This window comes from Coregonus lavaretus (genome assembly GCF_964263955.1).
Source record: "Coregonus lavaretus genome assembly, chromosome: 8".
NCBI lineage: Eukaryota > Metazoa > Chordata > Actinopteri > Salmoniformes > Salmonidae > Coregonus > Coregonus lavaretus.
Genome location: NC_139995.1, coordinates 28,175,712 through 28,196,194, shown reverse-complemented (window position 1 = coordinate 28,196,194; position 20,483 = coordinate 28,175,712). Strand labels below are relative to the sequence as shown.

Sequence of the window (20,483 nt, the reverse complement as noted above, 5' to 3'; positions counted from 1 at the left end):
TTCCTGACGGGCTGCCCGCAGGTGGTGAGGGTAGGCAACAATACATCCGCCTCGCTGACCCTCAACACAGGGGCCCCTCCTGTACTCCCTCTTCACCCACAACTGCGTAGCCGCGCCAGCCTCCAACACCATCATTAAGTTTGCAGACGACACGACGGTGGTAGGCTTGATCACCGACAACGATGAGACAGCCTATAGGGAGGAGGTCAGAGACCTGGCAGTGTGATGGCAAGACCACAACCACTCCCTCAACCTGAGCAAGACAAATTAGCTGATCGTGGACTACAGGAAACAGAGGGCCGAGCACGCCCACATTCACATTGAGGCCCCCCCCCCTTATAGGTTAAATGACACAAACTGACCGTTTGCTTCTACACTTCTGTTCTTGTTTTGTTCACTTCTGTAAATTGTATTAGTTCAAAATGCTTTTTATATGTTTACAAGCTACTTGTCTTGGAGTGGCACAGCCGTGTGTGTATGTTTGAGAAGTAGGAAGTGTTTATAACACAAGAGACTATAAAATAAAACAAATATCTCTAGTCACCCTGTCTGTGTTTGCTTAGCCCTGGAAGGCTAAGCTTCTCATAAATCAACAAGAGATTTGGAAGGATGCAGCCACAAGACTAGTATTTGAGGTAACAGGGCCGGCCCTAGCCTTTTGTGGGCCCTAAGCAAGACTTGGTTGGCTAATTGAGTGACTGACATAAGAGAAACTGCTGATGCACAACCAAATCTCAAAAGTGCACCATTCTACTAATCTAACTCAACAGTACGTTGAGACCCTGATGGAGTTCCCCAAAAAATTCATACACTTTTTGTTTTTGTCTAGGGCCAGCCCTGTGAGGTAACCTAACCCCCACACCTTGCTCACACAGCAACACCATCTGTCCTCATGTCATTGCTCCACCTGAGTCACACGGGTCATTGTCTACATTAAAGCTCTTTATAAGACACTGGGAGCAGTCACGGATCCAGCAGGATACCAGCTGACGTGAGTTTATATAAGCAGCATGACTCCTGAGTGGCGCAGTGGTCTAAGGCACTGCATCGCAGTGCTAACTGTGCCACTAGAGATCCTGGTTCGAATCCAGGCTCTGTCGCAGCCGGCCACGACCGGGAGACTCATGGGCGGCGCACAATTGGCCCAGCGTCGTCTAGGGTAGGGGAGGGAATGGCCGGCAGGGATGTAGCTCAGTTGATAGAGCATGGCGTTTGCAACGCCAGGGTTGTGGGTTCGATTCCCACGGGGGGCCAGTATAAAAAAAATATGTAATCACTAACTGTAAGTCACTCTGGATAAGAGCGTCTGCTAAATGACTAAAATGTAATGTAAAATGTAAATGGAGGAGGCTTTAGTCTCAGCCTGTTCATGGCTTTACACTGTCATGGTCAGACAGCATTTAGAAAGACAAAGACATGAACAAGCAATGCTTTATCAAGACACAAACAAGCAAAGTTAACATCTACTCTCCAACTCCTGCTTTATGAATGCCACAGTCAGTCAGACAGCTACTGCATAACACATAACATTTCCCAGTTCTAACATACAAAAATAAATCTTAAATTCATAATTCCAAACAGACGATTTCTGAGTGGATAGATTATTGTAAGTATCTATAGCCAGCTAAATCTGAATAATCCGTCTAAGTTTGTGTTTGATCTGAGGGTGGATACTGGGTAACAAGGGATTGTCTTTGGGTTGAACTTGATTGTCTCTGGGTGTTGAGGAGAAAGTCTGGTTGAATTCCAGTAGTTGCTGCCTCTCCTCCAGGCATTTTAAACAGTTGGGTCATCGCTGTGCTTTCCCTTTACTCTGTCTTCATCTCTCTGTCCCTTGTTTCATCCTCATGGCCTCTCTCCATCACTCGCTCAAAGGCTTCTCCGTCATGGCGATTTCCTTACTAGCACGTTTGGCTGTGGATAAATAAATAAGACAGTTTAAGTTTACTAAAATAGTTTCCTCATAACCTGTGTGTGTGTGTCTACCTGCTTGGGAGCTCCTGTGTAGGTGTTGAATGTAGAGTAGGCCGAGGAACACAGTGAATCCGATGCAGGATGAGATCATACCAACCAACAGGAAACTATAACTGCCTTTACTGTGGATCAACTGAAGTGAGAAACACATTACACCTACAGTAAACACAGTCTATTCATATAAAGCAGTCACACACACACACACACACACACACACACACACACACACACACCCTCCTGTGTTCCTTACCTGTCCTGTGAGAAGCTGCAGCACCATCTCTCCTGTCCCAGCACTGGTCACCAGGACAGTAGTGACACAACCTGAGGGAGGGAGAGGAGACTATCTATATCAACTCAAATACAAGCATTCTTACTGTGTGTGTTTGTACCTTTATAGTTGACCATATCTTCTGTGAGGGCCACCATGCAGGGGAACACACTGCTGATGAAGAGGCCTAACATACACGTTCCCATGAAGATGAACACATGGCTGGAGTACAGGATCAACAGCAGACACTGCACCACTATCACCCCCACCTGAAACACAGAGAGACCGAGAGAAAGAGAGGGAGAGCAGGAGAGAGGTAAGATTATTTATTTTGGCATAGTTATCATATGTCCATGCCCTTCTCACTAAATAAAGTTGTAAGGAGGACATCAGCATATTTACCACCTGTAATCTACCTGTAAATGCTTGGTTTTGCTGTAACATTCTAATGCATATATTTATAACTTTATTTGAATTCTTTATTTGAATTCAAACTGGGTTTCGTGCTCTTCACATTGTATGTGTGTGTGTTGTACAAGTGTGCAAAAGACATCCATGCAGCCACCTGACTGTTTTAAAACACACCAATCTCAAATATCTGATCATCTCCAATAATGTCTGTTTCTCAGACGCGTCATCTTAGGCAGTTTCACTTCTCACTTCAACACTCACACGCTACTAGTATGTAAAAACCAAGTGTGTGTCTGTACCAGGCTGACATTGATTAGTCGTTGTTGTGTGTATCTGTATGACAGATATATAGATGCCAGTCTGCCCGTAGTAACAGATGCCCAGAACACACTGGTCAGATAGCCAGCCATCTTGTGAGGCAGAGAGAGTGGAGGAGACACTGCGTAGGTGTAGATGAATCCTGTGTAGGAACCCTGGGTTAAACAAACAACAGGAATTAGTAGGTTGACAGTGAGCAGTCGTGTCTATGTGGGTGTGTGTGTGGCAAAGTTCAGTCTCACAATGATGCCATCGGTGATGAAGAGCACGGCTCCGCCCAGAATGTAAAGGAGGAAGTAGGAGGCGGGGCGATCCTTCACATCACCATAGTTACAGCAGCCAAGCAAACCCCCGCGACCTGGATTTATAGTACAGAATGACATGTTTAGTTCAGGGTTCTTCAACCCCAGGCCTGGACAGCTACAGAGTGTTCAAGCTTTTATTCAAGCCCCGCACTAGTGATGTTTTAGTTGGTGAGAAGTTTGGGCTGTAGTGTCTATGGGGTTCCACCCTGGCAGCTGTTGTGGATATTTTAGGGGGGTCTTACATTGGGTTGGGTGAATGTGTGAGGTGTCTTACCCTGTGAGGTGTGAGGGGACTATTGTTAGACTTACCCTGGGTTGGGTGAGAGGTGTCTTACCCTGGATGTTGTGGTCCTGTTGGTTCTTCTCTGAGTTTTTCTCCTTGTCCAGCAGACGAGGGCTCTGGTTGGAGCAGGGGAACAGCCGCTCACGGTACATCAACAAATACACTGCTAAAGGCACAGGCAGCTAGAGAAAGAACATACACAATTGAAAAAATAAAATACAAAATCTCTCTGTGACTCCCTGGTTACTGTCTATGCAAAAGGGCCATCTTTCTCAGTGATCTCGAGGAAGCTTGCCCTGTGGTACAATCTCCCTTTTGTTTTGTTATTCAAATCAACCAGCCACTACTGCTAACCTGCAGCTACTGTATCAACCACAGCTACAACACCACAATCTAACTGCTAACAAAGTGCTTATACACTTACATTGATAAAAGACATGATCCAGAATGCGTAGGAGATGTTGGTGGTGATGATGCCCTCTGTGTGGAGGTGGTAGTGGTTGGATACGTTGTGCAGGGGGGTTGTCCCTTTGCCTGCCAGGGAGCTGCGAAGGTGATGGAGGTCAGTGGAGGAGTTGGCTGTCATGTTCCCCCCCAGAACACAACTCTCCTCAGACAGGAACGGGTCTGCTACCAGGGGACTCACCAACGCACCGAGCCCTGTGAATAAATGCAGGACCTGAGGAGGAGATGGGAGGGGAGAATCATTTTTGTGCAATTTGTGATTAAAATACCCCTGACCCCTCTCACTTTCTCCTCCCCTCCATCCCTCCTCCTTCCCCCTCCCTTACTCCCTCCTCCCTCCCTCTCTCTCTGACCTGTAGGAACACTGCTGAATCTTTCTGGTAGAGCTTCACCAGCTGCTGGTTGGCGATGGTGTCAATCACCCCCATTGCCGTGCCAGATATTGCCATGGCAACGGCAAGCATCAGCACATGGTGGCATAGTGGGATTATGGCAAAAACCACAGAGATGACAAGACTAGAGACGAAGAGAGCTGAGAGGGCGCAGCGGAGCCTGGAAAGAGGAGGGAGGGGGACAGATATTAGAGCACTCTTTTGGGTAACAGTGGCTTTGGTAAAGAGAGAAATTAAAACAGTTAACAACAATTTATAGCTCCCTCTGTTTAAGGTAATTGAGCCCCCTTGCTGGCCCTCTCGCTCCACTTCCAGTCACATCTGGCCTGCTTAGCTCTCCCCTCTCTGGTCTTAACCCATGGCTAGAGGCAGCTCCAGGTAGGTAGGGTAGCTGAGGGGCTGTTTCTCCAGCTCTACTAGCATGGGCAGTATTGTAGCAGGAATGTCACCTTGACCCAATCCCCATTGATTAGTGCTACGGTCGTATTTACCCTGTTTGTCAGAGTTTATCAGACCCCCTGAGGCACCTAGTGTACAGCGAGCCCCGCCTTATCTCTACCTCCATTCCGCCAACTTCCCACTCCCTCGCTCTGAGCTGGTTTGAGAACTAACATTCCATTAGACTGGGTCCCTAATAAACACGGCAAGTTGCAGATAACACCAGAATACGTCCATCTCTCTTTTTCTCTCTCTCACTCTCCCTACCTCTCAATCTCTCTCTCTTCCCATCGCTCTCACTCTCTCTCCCTTCCTGTTTCTGCCAAGGAGTATCACAGTTTTAAACAAAAGCAAAGCACTTTAAGCCTTGTCTGGTCTGTCAAGTCTGTGGTATAACTGTATATTCTTGACTTGGGCAATTCCACAGCAGCAGACATTTTTTTGTTATCTCAGATTGCTCTGGCAATTCTCACATAGAAACTTAATTGGGAGGAAAGTTGTTTAACATGCTTTTAACGTGTCACAAACCTGTTTTGAGAAAATCATGATGAAATTGGCAATTTTAGGCCCTTTTTAGACCTATACATGCCTCCTGTAAGACCCTATGATCTGTGAACTGTACATGACACAGATAATATGTTGGTGTCATTATACTCCTTATAGTGTTCTCTCAAATATGCAGTATGTCTAGATTCTGATATACACATTTTCACAGTCATTTATTCAACATAAAAAACATTTATATCTCATTGGACAAGGTATGACAACAACCCATGCTTTGGTTTGTTTACCTGGCTGCTGTTACCTTTTTTGCATTTGTCACACAAATCCAATGCAAGTCAATGGTACCTAGATTTGCATTTTCACGCTTCATATCCAAATCATCTCAAGTAACATAATTGAGTTACAAGATACTTTAGGATGATTTGAACACAAAATGCTAATATAGGTACCACTGACTTGCATTGGACTTGCGCCACAAATGCTAAAAAGTTAGCATTTGAAACAGTGGCCAGGTAAACAAAACCAAAGCACAGGTTGCTGTCATACCTTGTCCACAGACTGCTTACAGGGTAAGGAAACCAAAATGTAATTTAATAATTTGGGTGAACTATCCCTTTAACATTGAGGGGGGGGGGGGGGGGGGTTCTTAAAAAAAAAAGACGAGCAGGAACAGCACCATCTAGGGGTCAGAACCTGGTAATACCAGGATGTAGGATAAGACATAAACCTAACAACTTCAATGACTAATTTCTCTGAACACGGGAAAGAACCATCACCAAATTCACTGGGAATGCATTACATAGGATGAGGAAACAATAGTCCGAGCCGCAGCTCCATACCACTCGTCAAACATAGAGAACTGATAATGTATACTCGTTGTTGGGATTGGCGTGGGGTGTGGGGGGTCCGTGGGTGACTTTTGTCAATTTCTTTGGAATCCTCATGTCTTACTCATTAGCTAGGTTTCCATCCAATTGGCAACAGATTTTCATGCAAATATTCGAAAATCTGCATAAAGAAAATATGCAAATTTTTCCACCCGTGGTGCATTTCCACCAAACTGACTTGTTGCGGATAAAAATTTGTGCGTGATGATGTAGTGCACACAACATTTTATTTTTCGCTTAAGTTTTCAAGTGTTTCCATCACATTTTCAACTCTACCGATAGTTTTGTCACAAATATGTTGCATTAAATAGCAAATGTGCCTTCTCTGGTCTTGGCACGTGCTAGGTATGCTAGTCTACATGATGAGATTATTGTGGATATTTTTATTTGTCAAATGGCAGTCAGGCATCGATCATCATGTCACCAGAATAAGACCCTTGATATTTATTGGAAAGGAGCATCAAGATCACTGTGCACGTTCACCACCCTGTGAAGTTCATCATAACATATTTCATCTGTAGCCTAATAAACTGCTTGGTTTCCAGAGTTGTAGAGGGAGGACCACACACCATATCATTGCGTGACTCCAAGTCTACTTCGATATGATGGTTATTATATCAATATTTGTGCATAAATGAGTTTTTTTACAGACCCCAAAAGATCCCAGCACCTTTATAGCGTATTTTGCTTTGTTGACATTTGGAAAGTTTACAGACAAATTTGCATCAGGCCTGTCATGACATTTTTTATCAGACATGTGGTTGGTTGCACAACCTGGTCTCCGAGCATTTTGTATTATTCTGCACTTCTATCTGAGACAATCCATTAAGTATGATACATTACATTTCGTATGTTTTTTTAAAAAATGTATGGCTGTCCATCACCTATTCCGTATGATATGTTACGAATTTGCAAAATGTATGATATATTAGGAATTCTAGCTAGGTGGCTAATGTTAGCTAGCTCGCTAACGTTAGCTAGGCTAGGGGTTAGGAGTTAAGGTTAGGGGAAAGGTTAGCTAAAAGGGTTGAGGTTAGGGGAATGGTTAGCTAAAAGGGTTAAGGTTAGGTGAAAGGTTAGCTAAAAGGGTTAAGGTTAGGTGAAGAGTTAGCTAAATGGTTAGGAGAAGGGTTATCTAACATGTTAAGTAGTTGCAAAGTAGCTAAAAAGTAGTAAGTAGTTGAAAAGTTGCTAAAATGCTAAAGTTGTCCGTGATGAGATTTAAACTTGCTACCTTTGGGTTGCTGGACCTTCATGTTATACGCCTACCCAACCACCCTACTTTTGATTTTGCCTTAAGTAGCCATCTGTCTTATGTAACCATACCAAATGTAAGATACTGTATCATACTTAATGCAGTGTCTCGGATTTAGGTACAGAATAATATGAAACCAGGTTGGTACTTTACACACATAAAAATGTTGGATGGAAACCTGGTTATTGAAACGTGCATGTCGTTTTAGTGACGCTGTCAGCTAACCCGACTATGGTCATTGTCATTTCAATTCATGATATACCCATTGGTTCTTGAATAATATTGCTAATATACAGGGGCGCAACTTTGGCTTTAGAAGTGGGGGGACAATCATTATTTTTATTTTTTCTCAGTCAGATAAACACTCCAAACAGCCTATCCGACCGCTCGGAGGCGTCCGCATGGTTCTAAAGCACACCGTCGCCTCGTTTTGTATCCCATTCCAATGACAAAACTGGTGGGGACAAAAATGCAATTTCAGAATGTGGGGGGGACATGTGAAATTTGCACCCCTGCTAAAATATGCCTCAAGAGCTTAGCACAACTGTCTTACCCTATATCATAAACCACAATATAAAGCGTTATTACTCCATCCTTTGTTCACAAATAACAGGAACTTAAAGGACACAAATATATAGTTTCAAAACTTATGATGTTTAAAACTAGTCTACCATGTGGATGTTATGACTGTCAGTCCTTTGCATCTAGGGCACTGTCAATGAATTAGAAAGGTTACATCTCCTCAATCCCTCAGCTGCACACCAAAACAAGTGGAGGGGCTGCTGTTAATTGCTGTTGCTGAAAAACAAATCCCAGGTTGTAGTTTCAAAATCACTTGAAACTAAATTTACCCCAACCCTGACACACATTGGCCACACCAGTAGCCAGACATCTGACACTCACGTCTTCTTGAAGAGTCCCCCTAGGGCGCTCCCCAGCATGAGGAAGAATTGTTGGGCGAAGAAGACCCAGGTGATCTCCTGCAGAGTGGACTGGGTCTGACACCTCAGGTCCAGGATGGTCGGCCCCAGGAACGCGATACAGAGCCCGAAACTGAAGAACACGCTCCAGTAGGTCAGTGTGTGCCGCCAGTGGCGCTTGAACAAAGCCCAGACCAGATCATCTACAAACATCATCTCGTAGTCGCCGTGACAAGCACTGGAGCTGTTTAAGAGAGGGAAACCATCTAATTTAATTGAGACGAAGGTTATAAGGAGACCTCGACGTGCACCGACAACAAAACCCCTGAAGTTATTTATAGTTGGCTGGCGAAGTTGGGATGCCTGCATATGGTTGGTAGGTTGAGTTAATAAACTGTTGTTTGCCTCCCAGTCACGTCACACTGATAGACCTGTCAAACTCGCAGTGCCCTCCCCTTTCCCCTGGAGACTGATGTCCATCACTGAACTCAACAGTGCTGCTCGGTAGGAGAGAAGGGCATCTTCCAAGGCTAGATTTTCCTGTTAAGCTATAATCTATGTTATGTGAAGTGCCATTGTCGTTATTTTCCGTGTAATGCATTTTAATGGAGGGTTTTCCATTTTCTGGATCTGTCCATTGAATAGGTCTATTTGGTCTGTGTTGCGCCTCCTGTCGGTCTTCCTCAATCTCATTATGAGCACGAGATTCATGATATTAATAAATAGGTTATGGTCAATATCATACAGCGGATCATGAGTGACAAAATATGGATGATTAGATGTCCAAGGTAGTATGAAAGGCCAGATTTGGAAGTGTGACACCTATTGAACACTTTACATTTTCTTGCTTTCTATTTAATTTCAGTATAAGTACTGAATGAGAGCCGGTCATTGTGCTACAGAGTGATGTAATTTATTCATTTATCAGTTATTTATTATTTGATCACTTTTGGCTTCTTGGCAGTCACAATACATTCAGTTTCTAGTTTTAATAATAGCGCAGTAGACAAATCACACAAAATATTGAATATCACATTTTATACAAAATCTAAATATACTTTATATCTTTTATAAAACATTTAGACATCATCTACAGTCATTTAATACAGTCATGTCTTGTATCATCTGGCATAAAATTCACTGAGAAAGAAGAAAAACATCTCTTAAAGGTCCAATGCAGCAGTTTCTATCTCAATATCAAATCATTTCTGGGTTACAATTAAGTACTTTACTGTGATTGTTGTCAATTAAAATGGTAAAAAAGAAACAAATATCTAAATAACCAGATAGCTTCTTAGCAAAGAGCAATTTCTCAAGCAAGAATTTTGCTAAGACTGTATGGGAGTGGTCTGAGTGAGGGGAAAACTGAAAACTAGCTGTTATTGGCAGAGAGGATTGGAACGCTCTTTCTAATTGGTCTATTAACTTATTTACCGCCGGACAGTAAACAGGTAGTATTTTCAAACAGCTCTTATACTAAAAGGGCATTATCATAATTTTTTTTTAAAAATGTGACTGCACTGGGCCTTTAAAGTACATATATATTATTTATTTTCATTACAGTACAGTATTTAAAATATCTTAATTTACCACAGCAAAACATATACAGTAGGCTAATACTTCTGCCCCAGAGGTTGCTAAAATAAACAGAGGGGAAGTTTAAATGTGTAACACACAGATCGCCATCTCTCCCAGTGGGTCCCAATGCTTTTGGCTTCCCTTCCTTACCTTATTTCCGTCATGGCCACTGATAGGACTGGATAAGTGTCCACCATATTGCTTTTACCTGTCCATTTTTTCAGTTTGGTGGTGAGGAAGTAAAGGAGACAAGGAAAGTTAGCTCTATAAGATTATTGGCTTTGTCTCCAGTGTGGGGTAGAGAGAACAGCATCTGAGTAGTCTATAGTGGCTCCCTCTCCTTGTTCCCTTTCCTTCATCAGATGTGAATGTGCTGGACACACAGAGGTGTAAGCAGCTTGATTCCCAGTAGGCTTACCCAAAATTGCTTTTCAGTGACCCTGTCTTTTTATAACAGTTTATATGAATGAGAGGAGAAGAGGAAGCCCCTCAAGACTAGATGCACCCTAGGTTAGGAGAGAGGTAGGTGAGAGGAGGTTAGGTGAGAGGTAGGGGAGAGGACATGAGATGAGGACAGATTAGACAGTGATGTCGTACATGTCCAGATTATTCAGGAAGTAGCCTATATCTGCTCTGGGAGCAAAATGGAATTCCCAAGCCCATTTCCCAGGGGGAGGGAACAAGTGCACACTTCAGAGAGAAGTGGGGGAAATCAGAATTTGTGTTCCAGTGAATGGAAGTGAATAAACCAATTGGAATAGTCGGTTCCAATATGCAATTCCAGGTTCATTATGTAATGGTCTTTGTCTAATCATTCTTCATCTTAATCTAGGGCCAGTCCAGGAACACTCTTCAGATGTGACTTCAGGTTTGTGCAAATAGGAGACTCAGAGATACGATCACTAAACTTGTGTTATTCACTAATGCAAAGTAAATGCCCACAACACATACTGTAGGTTTCTATATATCATATTTTGAAGAAAGAAATCTCTAGCACATTTTACTAAGGCAATTTCAAAAACGTGAGAAATGTACTGTAATACTGATTTTAATGAAATCCCCACTAGGTGAAATCATGGGGTGGTTATGTAGAGGCAGGTTTGTCGGAAATGGACTCTTCCCCAACTGTTCAGATTTAGTTTGGATTTAGAGTTTTGGTCTCAGATGGTGGTTGTGTTGCAAGGTGCTAACTCTGTGTTATTTTATTACAAGGGGACATGAACAGAAGGAGAGGAGGAAGGGAAAGCGAGAAGTGGAGATCAGTGAAACATGCAGAGTGATTGGTTAGCTTGAGTGTCTGCAGGGGACTGAGTGTGAAGGGGATTGGGTAAGAGAATGGGAGATAGTTCCTAGTCAGTCCCCAGAATCATGAGAGTAGAATGCTCATATAGAAGGACCTCGGCTCCAAGCCGTTTGAGGTGCAGTGCTAGTTCATTCTCAGAAACCCTGTCTGTATCCATCCTCTGTTGTGTGGAGGGAGAGGGTTAGATGTGTGTGTGTTTGTGTAAATTTAACTTTAACCTTTATTTAACCAGGAAAGACCTTTGAGGTTAGACTGATGTAACCTGGATGTTTGTGTTTGCATTTGTATTTCTGTTTGTATGAGGGATTGGAGTGCGTTTGTCTTCAAAGCCGATTCCTCCTTGAGGCTTTCTCTCCCTGTCTGCACTCCTTCGGCTGGTCTTCCTTTAGAATATGCTCTGCCTTCTGTTCTTCCCCCGACCTGGATTTGGTAAAGAGAACAGGAGGATTACATTTACATTTACATTTTAGTCATTTAGCAGACGCTCTTATCCAGAGCGACTTACAGTTAGTGAGTGCATACATTTTTATTTTTTTATATATATTTTTTTTTTTCATACTGGCCCCCCGTGGGAATCGAACCCACAACCCTGGCGTTGCAAACGCCATGCTCTACCAACTGAGCTACATCCCTGCTGGCCATTCCCTCCCCTACCCTGGACGACGCTGGGCCAATTGTGCGCCGCCCCATGGGTCTCCCGGTCACGGCCAGCTACGACAGAGCCTGGATCACATGAATGAACTGAACATGTTTCATGGTTTATTTGCAGTAGTTGTTTTTTGTGTTATTTGATGGTTTATGGGATTAGTAAATAAAGGTAAAAAAAAAAAAAAAAATATATATATATATATATATATATATATATATATATATATATATATATATATATATATATATATATATATACACTGTATTTGTTGTATTGTACCTGGAGGCTGGAACACTGAGCTGCGGTGGCCTGGGTCTTTCTGCAGTTTAATTTCTCTGAGGGAAAACACTGATGAGGCTAGAGAGGGGGGTGGTGGTGAGAGAGAGAGAGAGAGAGAAAGAAAGTGAGAAGGAGTGAGAGAGAACAATGAGAGAGAGAGAGGGAGTGAGAGAGAACAGAGAGAGACAGAGAGAGAGAGAGAGAGAGAGAGAGAGAGAGAGAGAGAGAGAGCATAAAGCACAACACATAAATTGCCACTTAATACATCATCCTCACCACATGATTGAAGTCAAATACATTTCGTGTGTGTCTTACTGTCTGCGAGGCTGTGGATGTTCTCTCCCAGACTGAGGAAGTAGGGGTGTCTAAGAGATGCTTCAGCTGAGACTCTGGTCCTAGTGTCATACTGAAATAACACAGGGAAATACACACAACACCAGAATAAAGGTTTGGTATTTAACCTCTACGGGATCGGTGTCTCGTATATACGAGACGGTTGAGCTAACGTGCGCTAATGTAATTAGCATGACTGTTGTAAGTAACAGCAATCCTTCCAGGACATAAACATGTCTTATATGGGCAGAAAGCTTAAATTCTTGTTAATCTAACTGCACTGTCCAATTTACAGTAGCTATTACAGTGGAAACATACCATGCTATTGTTTGAGGAGAGTGCACAACAACAAAAAACTTATCACGGCAACTGGTTTGATACATTCACCTCTGAAGGTAAATAATGTACTTATATTCAGTAATCTTGCTCTGAGTTGTCATCCTAAGGTCCCAGAGATAAAATGTAGCATAGTTTTGTTTGATAAAATCAATTTTTATATTTAAATGTAGGAACTGGGTTCTACAGTTTGAACCCCTGCTGTCTCTGGCTCCACACCCACCCCGCCCGGCCATCTAGATGTGTGAAAGTTAGTGTATAAGCTAATGATCCATCATGTATGACATTCCTGGGAGTGTGTAAACTTACATTTGGTATTACCATATAATTTTTGTATGTTCTCTATAGTTATGTACTTGAAAATGTATCAATTGATGAATTCGGCACATTTGGCCAGACTTGATACATAATAGTCCAGTATTGCAACGCTTCACTGGATCAATCTGAAACTTTGCACACACACTAATACCATCTAGTGGCCAAAATCTAAATTGCACCTAAACTGTTATATTATATTGTGGCCTTTCGCTTGCATTTCAAAGATGATGGAACAAAAAAACAAAACATTTATATATTTTTTACAAGATCTAATGTGTTATATTCTCCTACATTAATTTCACATTTCCACAAACTTCAAAGTGTTTCCTTTAAAATGGTATCAAGAATATGCATATCCTTGCTTCAGGTCCTGAGCTACAGGCAGTTAGATTTGGGTATGTCATTTTAGGCTAAAATGGAAAAAAAAAGGGTCAGATCCTTAAGAGGTTAACACTAGTGGTTACAGGTTGGTGTGGATGTGTTTCTTACCAGGAGTAGAGCAGTTAGCATGTCAATCCCCTCAGTATCCAGCCTGGAGAGGACAGTAGACTGTGGTTATGTTACTGGGTTGTGGTTTGTGTTACCTGAGCTAGTGGTTGGTGAGTGGTCTTATTGCAGTAATGCTGTGGTTGTGTTACCTAGGCACGTGGTTGATGAGTGGCTGAGGTCTGTACTCAGGGAACATGTAGGATCTGAACTCATCATTATTGGAGATACCTGGCCAGCTGTCCTCTTTTGGGGTACCTGAGAAAGAGAGAGAGAGAGAGAGAGAGAGAGAGGGGAGAGGTTAATGTAAATGCTTCATATTCTATGTCTGTATGGGGGGTTGTATCTAGTTACCCCAGCAAGATTGCCCCCTGTGCTATAAATGAAAGAGTAGAATTACCAATGAGTCTGAAGACTAAGTGCAGCTCCTCCTTCACTGAGGAGCCGGGGAACATGGGACGACCCGTCGCCATCTCAAATAGAATACAGCCCACGCCCCTTTACCACACACACAGGAAGCACAGACACACAGGATTGAAATGAAAAGTGAAAGGGCGTGTTCGACATAGCAGATTATTTGTAGATCAGTCAGTCACAATTGACCCATGATACATCACAGTATTGATGCTCTGGAACACGTCCAACGTGATCTTTGGAGACTAATGCCTGAAAGGAGGTGGTAATGCCTCACAGTGTGTATGGAAATAACAAACCCCTGGAGCCGCACACACACTCACACTCTTATGGACTCACATCACATTGTCCAGACCATCATGCACACACACACACACACACACACACACACACACACACACACACACACACACACACACACACACACACACACACACACACACACACACACACACACACACGGGTAAACATTTCACTTTTAGTCTACACAGCATGTGACAAATAACATTTGATTTGATTTGACATATAGCGGGAGGTTTGTCAGTAGAACAGAGACACACACACAAATCAAAGAGCAGGCCTGTGTACGAGCCAGGGTGTAATAGAGTACAATGATTTCCTTTGTTTATCACTAGGGGTCTCTGCTCCGATGGAGACCCATCCACTGATGAAAATAATGTGTTGCAAATTAGTTGAAAGTTTCTGTATTGTGTTGCTGGATAACAGCCTTTGGAGATTCAAGGTAAATGAATGTGATGCAGAAATGATCACCATGGTGATTGCTTATATCAGGCGTGAAGGCTTACATGCGAGTTAAGTGAAGGAACAGCTTAGCTACAGTGGCTTGCGAAAGTATTCACCCCCTTAGCATTTTTCCGATTTTGTTGCCTTACAACCTGGAATTAAAATTGATTTTTGGGGGTTTGTATCATTTAATTTACACAACATGCCTACCACTTTGAAGATGCAAAATACTTTTTATTGTGAAACAAACAAGAAAGAAGACAAAAAATTGAAAACTTGAGCATGCATAACTATTCACCCCCCCCAAAGTCAATACTTTGTACAGCCACCTTTTGCAGCAATTACAGCTGCAAGTCTCTTGGGGGTATGTCTCTATAAGCTTGGCACATCTAGCCACTGGGATTTTTGCCCATTCTTCAAGGCAAAACTGCTCCAGCTCCTTCAAGTTGGATGGGTTCCGCTGGTGTACAGCAGTTTTTAAGTCATACCACAGATTCTCAATTGGATTGAGGTCTGGGCTTTGACTAGGCCATTCCAAGACATTTAAATGTTTCCCCTTAAACCACTCGAGTGTTGCTTTAGCAGTATGCTTAGGGTCATTGTCCTGCTGGAAGGTGAACCTCCATCCCAGTCTCAAATATCTGGAAGACTGAAACAGGTTTCCCTCAAGAATGTCCCTGTATTTAGCGCCATCCATCATTCCTTCAATTCTGACCAGTTTCCCAGTCCCTGCCGATGAAAAACATCTCGTTTGGTGTTCTCGGGGTGATGAGAGGTGTTGGGTTTGCGCCAGACATAGCGTTTTCCTTGATGGCCAAAAAGCTCAATTTTAGTCTCATCTGACCAGAGTACCTTCCTCCATATGTTTGGGGAGTCTCCCACATGCCTTTTGGCGAACACCAAACGTGTTTGCTTATTTTTTTCTTTAAGCAATGGCTTTTTTTCTGGCCACTCTTCCGTAAAGCCCAGCTCTGTGGAGTGTACGGCTTAAAGTGGTCCTATGGACAGATACTCCAATCTCCGCTGTGGAGCTTTGCAGCTCCTTCAGGGTTATCTTTGGTCTCTTTGTTGCCTCTCTGATTAATGCCCTCCTTGCCTGGTCCGTGAGTTTTGGTGGGCGGCCCTCTCTTGGCAGCTTTGTTGTGGTGCCATATTCTTTCAATTTTTTAATAATGGATTTAGTGGTGTTCCGTGGGATGTTCAAAGTTTCAGATATTTTTTTATAACCCAACCCCTACAACTTTGTCCCTGATCTGTTTGGAGAGCTCCTTGGTCTTCATGGTGCCGCTTGCTTGGTGGTGCCCCTTGCTTAGTGGTGTTGCAGACTCTGGGGCCTTTCAGAACAGGTGTATATATACTGAGATCATGTGACAGATCATGTGACACTTAGATTGCACACAGGTGGACACAACTAATTATGTGACTTCTGAAGGTAATTGGTTGCACCAGATCTTATTTAGGGGCTTCATAGCAAAGGGGGTGAATACATATGCACGCACCACTTTTCCGTTAAGTAATCTTTTTCATTTCACTTCACCAATTTGGACTGTTTTGTGTATGTACATTATCCAAATAAAAATAAATTTAAATTACAGGTTGTAATGCAACAAAATAGGAAAAATGCCAACTGGGAAGAATACTTTTGCAAGGCACTGTATGTTGCTGTGATGATGTATAGTGTGGACAACACATCTAATCAAAACATGGTTTCCCTCATTTAGGTTTCCACTGTTGTTAATGAAGGTTAATCAATGTGACAGACACGTAGAGGAGGTTTGCTAAAATGCCTCTGTCTCTGTGAGTCAGAATGGAGGTGTGTGCGTGTGTGTCTGTGTGTGTGTGTGTGTAGTGTACTACTCACCACATGTCGATGGGTGTAGAGTACTCTGTGGTACCCAGAAGTACTTCAGGGGGGCGGTACCATAGAGTCACCACCTCGTTGGAGTAGGTCTTAGTGGGCACAGACTTGGCCCGTGCCAGACCTGACCAATCAAACAAACAGTCATGAGCTGGATCTCCGAGAGGGAATATTATCTACTGATCTGGTCTACTATCTACATGCAGGATGGGTGTTGAAAAGGTTAGGGATAATATAGAGGGAGACCTGTTGCTAAGTTACCAATGTCTGTGTATCTATCTTTATGGGGAGACTATCTGATGTATGTGCGTGTGTGCATGTCATACCAAAGTCAGCTAGTTTGAGCTCTCCCTTGTCGTTGATGAGCAGGTTCTGAGGTTTGAGGTCTCTGTGAAGGATCTTCCTCTTATGGCAGTAGGACAGACCACGTAACAACTGGAACATAAAGATCTACAGAGACAGAGAGAGAGAGAAGAAGAGAAGATGATGATGATGAACTGTGTTCAGTAGGGGTGACCAGAGCCATATATTTCGAGAGTTAGGACATTGAGGGTTCTGCATTATGATGCATTTACATGACACAGTACAATCAAATAATTCCATACGGCAACCATGTTAGCTCCCCATGGGCAGTATTGACCAATAGCAATTCATGGATTTTTTCTTAATTTTAAACAATGCTATGTTACTGAACTTCTAAAATTAGAATCCAAATACTTGTCATGAATGGATAAATGGAATGCTCAATGGCAGCAACATGGCGTCCATTCTAAAAGGTGGCCGAACTCTATATATATACAGTGGGGAGAACAAGTATTTGATACACTGCCGATTTTGCAGGTTTTCCTACTTACAAAGCATGTAGAGGTCTGTAATTGTTATCATAGGTACACTTCAACTGTGAGAGACGGAATCTAAAACAAAAATCCAGAAAATCACATTGTATGATTTTTAAGTAATTAATTTGCATTTTATTGCATGACATAAGTATTTGATACATCAGAAAAGCAGAACTTAATATTTGGTACAGAAACCTTTGTTTGCAATTACAGAGATCATACGTTTCCTGTAGGTCTTGACCAGGTTTGCACACACTGCAGCAGGGATTTTGGCCCACTCCTCCATACAGACCTTCTTCAGATCCTTCAGGTTTCGGGGCTGTCGCTGGGCAAAACGGACTTTCAGCTCCCTCCAAAGATTTTCTATTGGGTTCAGGTCTGGAGACTGGCTAGGCCACTCCAGGACCTTGAGATGCTTCTTACGGAGCCACTCCTTAGTTGCCCTGGCTGTGTGTTTCGGGTCGTTGTCATGCTGGAAGACCCAGCCACGACCCATCTTCAATGCTCTTACTGAGGGAAGGAGGTTGTTGGCCAAGATCTCGCAATACATGGACCCATCCATCCTCCCCTCAATACGGTGCAGTCGTCCTGTCCCCTTTGCAGAAAAGCATCCCCAAAGAATGATGTTTCCACTTCCATGCTTCACGGTTGAGATGGTGTTCTTGGGGTTGTACTCATCCTTCTTCTTCCTCCAAACACGGCGAGTGGAGTTTAGACCAAAAAGCTCAATTTTTGTCTCATCAGACCACATGACCTTCTCCCATTCCTTCTCTGGATCATCCAGATGGTCATTGGCAAACTTCAGACGGGCCTGGACATGCGCTGGCTTGAGCAGGGGGACCTTGCGTGCGCTGCAGGATTTTAATCCATGACGGCATAGTGTGTTACTAATGGTTTTCTTTGAGACTGTGGTCCCAGGTCTCTTCAGGTCATTGACCAGGTCCTGCCGTGTAGTTCTGGGCTGATCCCTCACCTTCCTCATGATCATTGATGCCCCACGAGGTGAGATCTTGCATGGAGCCCCAGACCGAGGGTGGTTGACCGTCATCTTGAACTTCTTCCATTTTCTAATAATTGCACCAACAATTGTTGCCTTCTCACCAAGCTGCTTGCCTATTGTCCTGTAGCTCATCCCAGCCTTGTGCAGGTCTACAATTTTATCCCTGATGTCCTTACACAGCTCTCTGGTCTTGGCCATTGTGGAGAGGTTGGAGTCTGTTTGATTGAGTGTGTGGACAGATGTCTTTTATACAGGTAACGAGTTCAAACAGGTGCAGTTAATACAGGTAATGAGTGGAGAACAGGAGGGCTTCTTAAAGAAAAACTAACAGGTCTGTGAGAGCCGGAATTCTTACTGGTTGGTAGGTGATCAAATACTTATGTCATGCAATAAAATGCTAATTAATTACTTAAAAATCATACAATGTGATTTTCTGGATTTTTGTTTTAGATTCTGTCTCTCACAGTTGAAGTGTACCTATGATAAAAATTACAGACCTCTACATGCTTTGTAAGTAGGAAAACCTGCTGTATGGCTCTGGGGGACTAACCTTGACATTGTTCATGCTCATCAGGTTTCCACAGTTGTCCAGGTACTGTTTCAGATCACTGTCCTGAGAGACACACAGACAAACACAAACACACACACTATTTCAGAACTTTAACATGAACATGAAGCTATATAAAAAAGCAGATATAACACTGGTTATTAAACTGCTCATAAAGTATTTGAAAGATGTTTGAACTACTCACCAGGTACTCAAAGACCAGAGTGAGGGAGCGTTCTGTGTGTATGATGTCATGCAGTGTGACAATGTTGCTGTGTTTTAGGTTCTTCAGTAGAGACACTGCAGAGACACAGAGAAAATGGTTGGATGCAGCTCTGGCTGCATGGAGGACATGGTAATGACATTTTAGCTCCACTGGGTGGCGTCACGCCCATTTCTATGGGCACAAGCACTGTTCCTGACACAAACTGTTCACACCCCTCTTGTTGGCAGAGCGAAAATGTTGCATGTTTAAAGCTTATTTTCTGCAATTCTACACATTTTGCCATGTCTTATGTGTGTTCATGTGATATTTGAGTAACTCAAACATTATATCAAATTCTATGGGCTAAAAAACCTAGCTAAAAAACATTAGCTGACATGGGCTAGTTGAGCTGGACATTTCTGACAAGTTATAAATAGCTCTCTAAAGTATGCAGTGACTGACATGATGATGCACTACCCAATTAAAAAATTGCACCTTGTGCATTCTACTATTCCAACTTTCTAGAGTAAGTAGAAAGCCGGACTGAGTTTCTTACATTTGTATGTATTTATTTGGGGGGACCACTGAGCTACTGTAGTAAATCTCAGCCCTGTTGGAACACTTTTTTGGGTATGTGTGGTGTGAGGAGGGGTGAGCAGAGGTTAGGAGAGAGGTTTGATGGTTCTATAGGGTGCTGTGTGTTACCTTCTCTGATAGCTGTACAGGGTGCTCCCTCCTCATGTTCTAGCCTAATCTCTTTCAGCGCCACCAGGTTCTCTGTCAGTTTGCTCCGACCCTTAAAAACGGTGGCATACGTACCCTACACAGGAACAGGAAGTAATTGAAACAGGAAATAGGAAACAGGAAGGAATAGTCAATCACATCAGTCAGTTTTCTTTCTCACATATAATGATCGTCACTTTCTGGCTATGCCAAATGTCTAACCCTGACCCTTTTAACTACTGAGCCTAACCCTTCCCCATAACCTTACCCCTAACCATAACCCAAACCCTAACCTATTAAGAATAAGGTTAATTTGCTTTATGTCATTGCTGTCTCTCTCTTGAAACACTGGCTTGTTTCATTGCAGGATGTAAGGTATTTAAAGAGGACCACCTTGTTATGTGGAGGAGCAGTCATGGTTGACCATTCATTGGTTCTGTTAGTTTACTGT

At 42.9% G+C, this 20,483-nt stretch overlaps 2 protein-coding genes across 2 annotated transcripts in view; both read right to left on the bottom strand.

Annotated features, from left to right (window-relative positions):
• Positions 1-1,837: 1,837 nt before the first annotated feature.
• LOC311133986 (major facilitator superfamily domain-containing protein 4A-like) lies at positions 1,838-8,636 on the bottom strand (the record flags this gene model as incomplete). Its single annotated transcript, XM_084167609.1, has 10 exons — positions 1,838-1,914; positions 1,987-2,107; positions 2,225-2,295; positions 2,364-2,511; positions 2,953-3,126; positions 3,214-3,329; positions 3,612-3,741; positions 3,984-4,238; positions 4,378-4,576; positions 8,404-8,636. 10 exons carry the CDS (start codon positions 8,634-8,636, stop codon positions 1,862-1,864), a joined length of 1,500 nt encoding a protein of 499 aa, XP_084023735.1. The 3' UTR covers positions 1,838-1,861.
• Positions 8,637-11,686: 3,050 nt separating this feature from the next.
• LOC311133801 (cyclin-dependent kinase 18-like) overlaps positions 11,687-20,483 on the bottom strand; it is a gene marked incomplete at its 3' end in the record, with an annotated part of 53,152 nt that continues 44,355 nt past the window's right edge. The window contains exons 6-16 of the mRNA XM_084167373.1: positions 20,015-20,129; positions 19,310-19,404; positions 19,108-19,170; positions 17,045-17,168; positions 16,722-16,842; positions 14,103-14,200; positions 13,855-13,960; positions 13,706-13,748; positions 12,545-12,635; positions 12,230-12,307; positions 11,687-11,721 (exon numbers count right to left, since the gene is read on the bottom strand). Coding sequence (XP_084023499.1) covers positions 11,687-11,721; positions 12,230-12,307; positions 12,545-12,635; positions 13,706-13,748; positions 13,855-13,960; positions 14,103-14,200; positions 16,722-16,842; positions 17,045-17,168; positions 19,108-19,170; positions 19,310-19,404; positions 20,015-20,129 — 969 coding nt within the window. The remainder of the gene's footprint in view (positions 11,722-12,229; positions 12,308-12,544; positions 12,636-13,705; positions 13,749-13,854; positions 13,961-14,102; positions 14,201-16,721; positions 16,843-17,044; positions 17,169-19,107; positions 19,171-19,309; positions 19,405-20,014; positions 20,130-20,483) is intronic.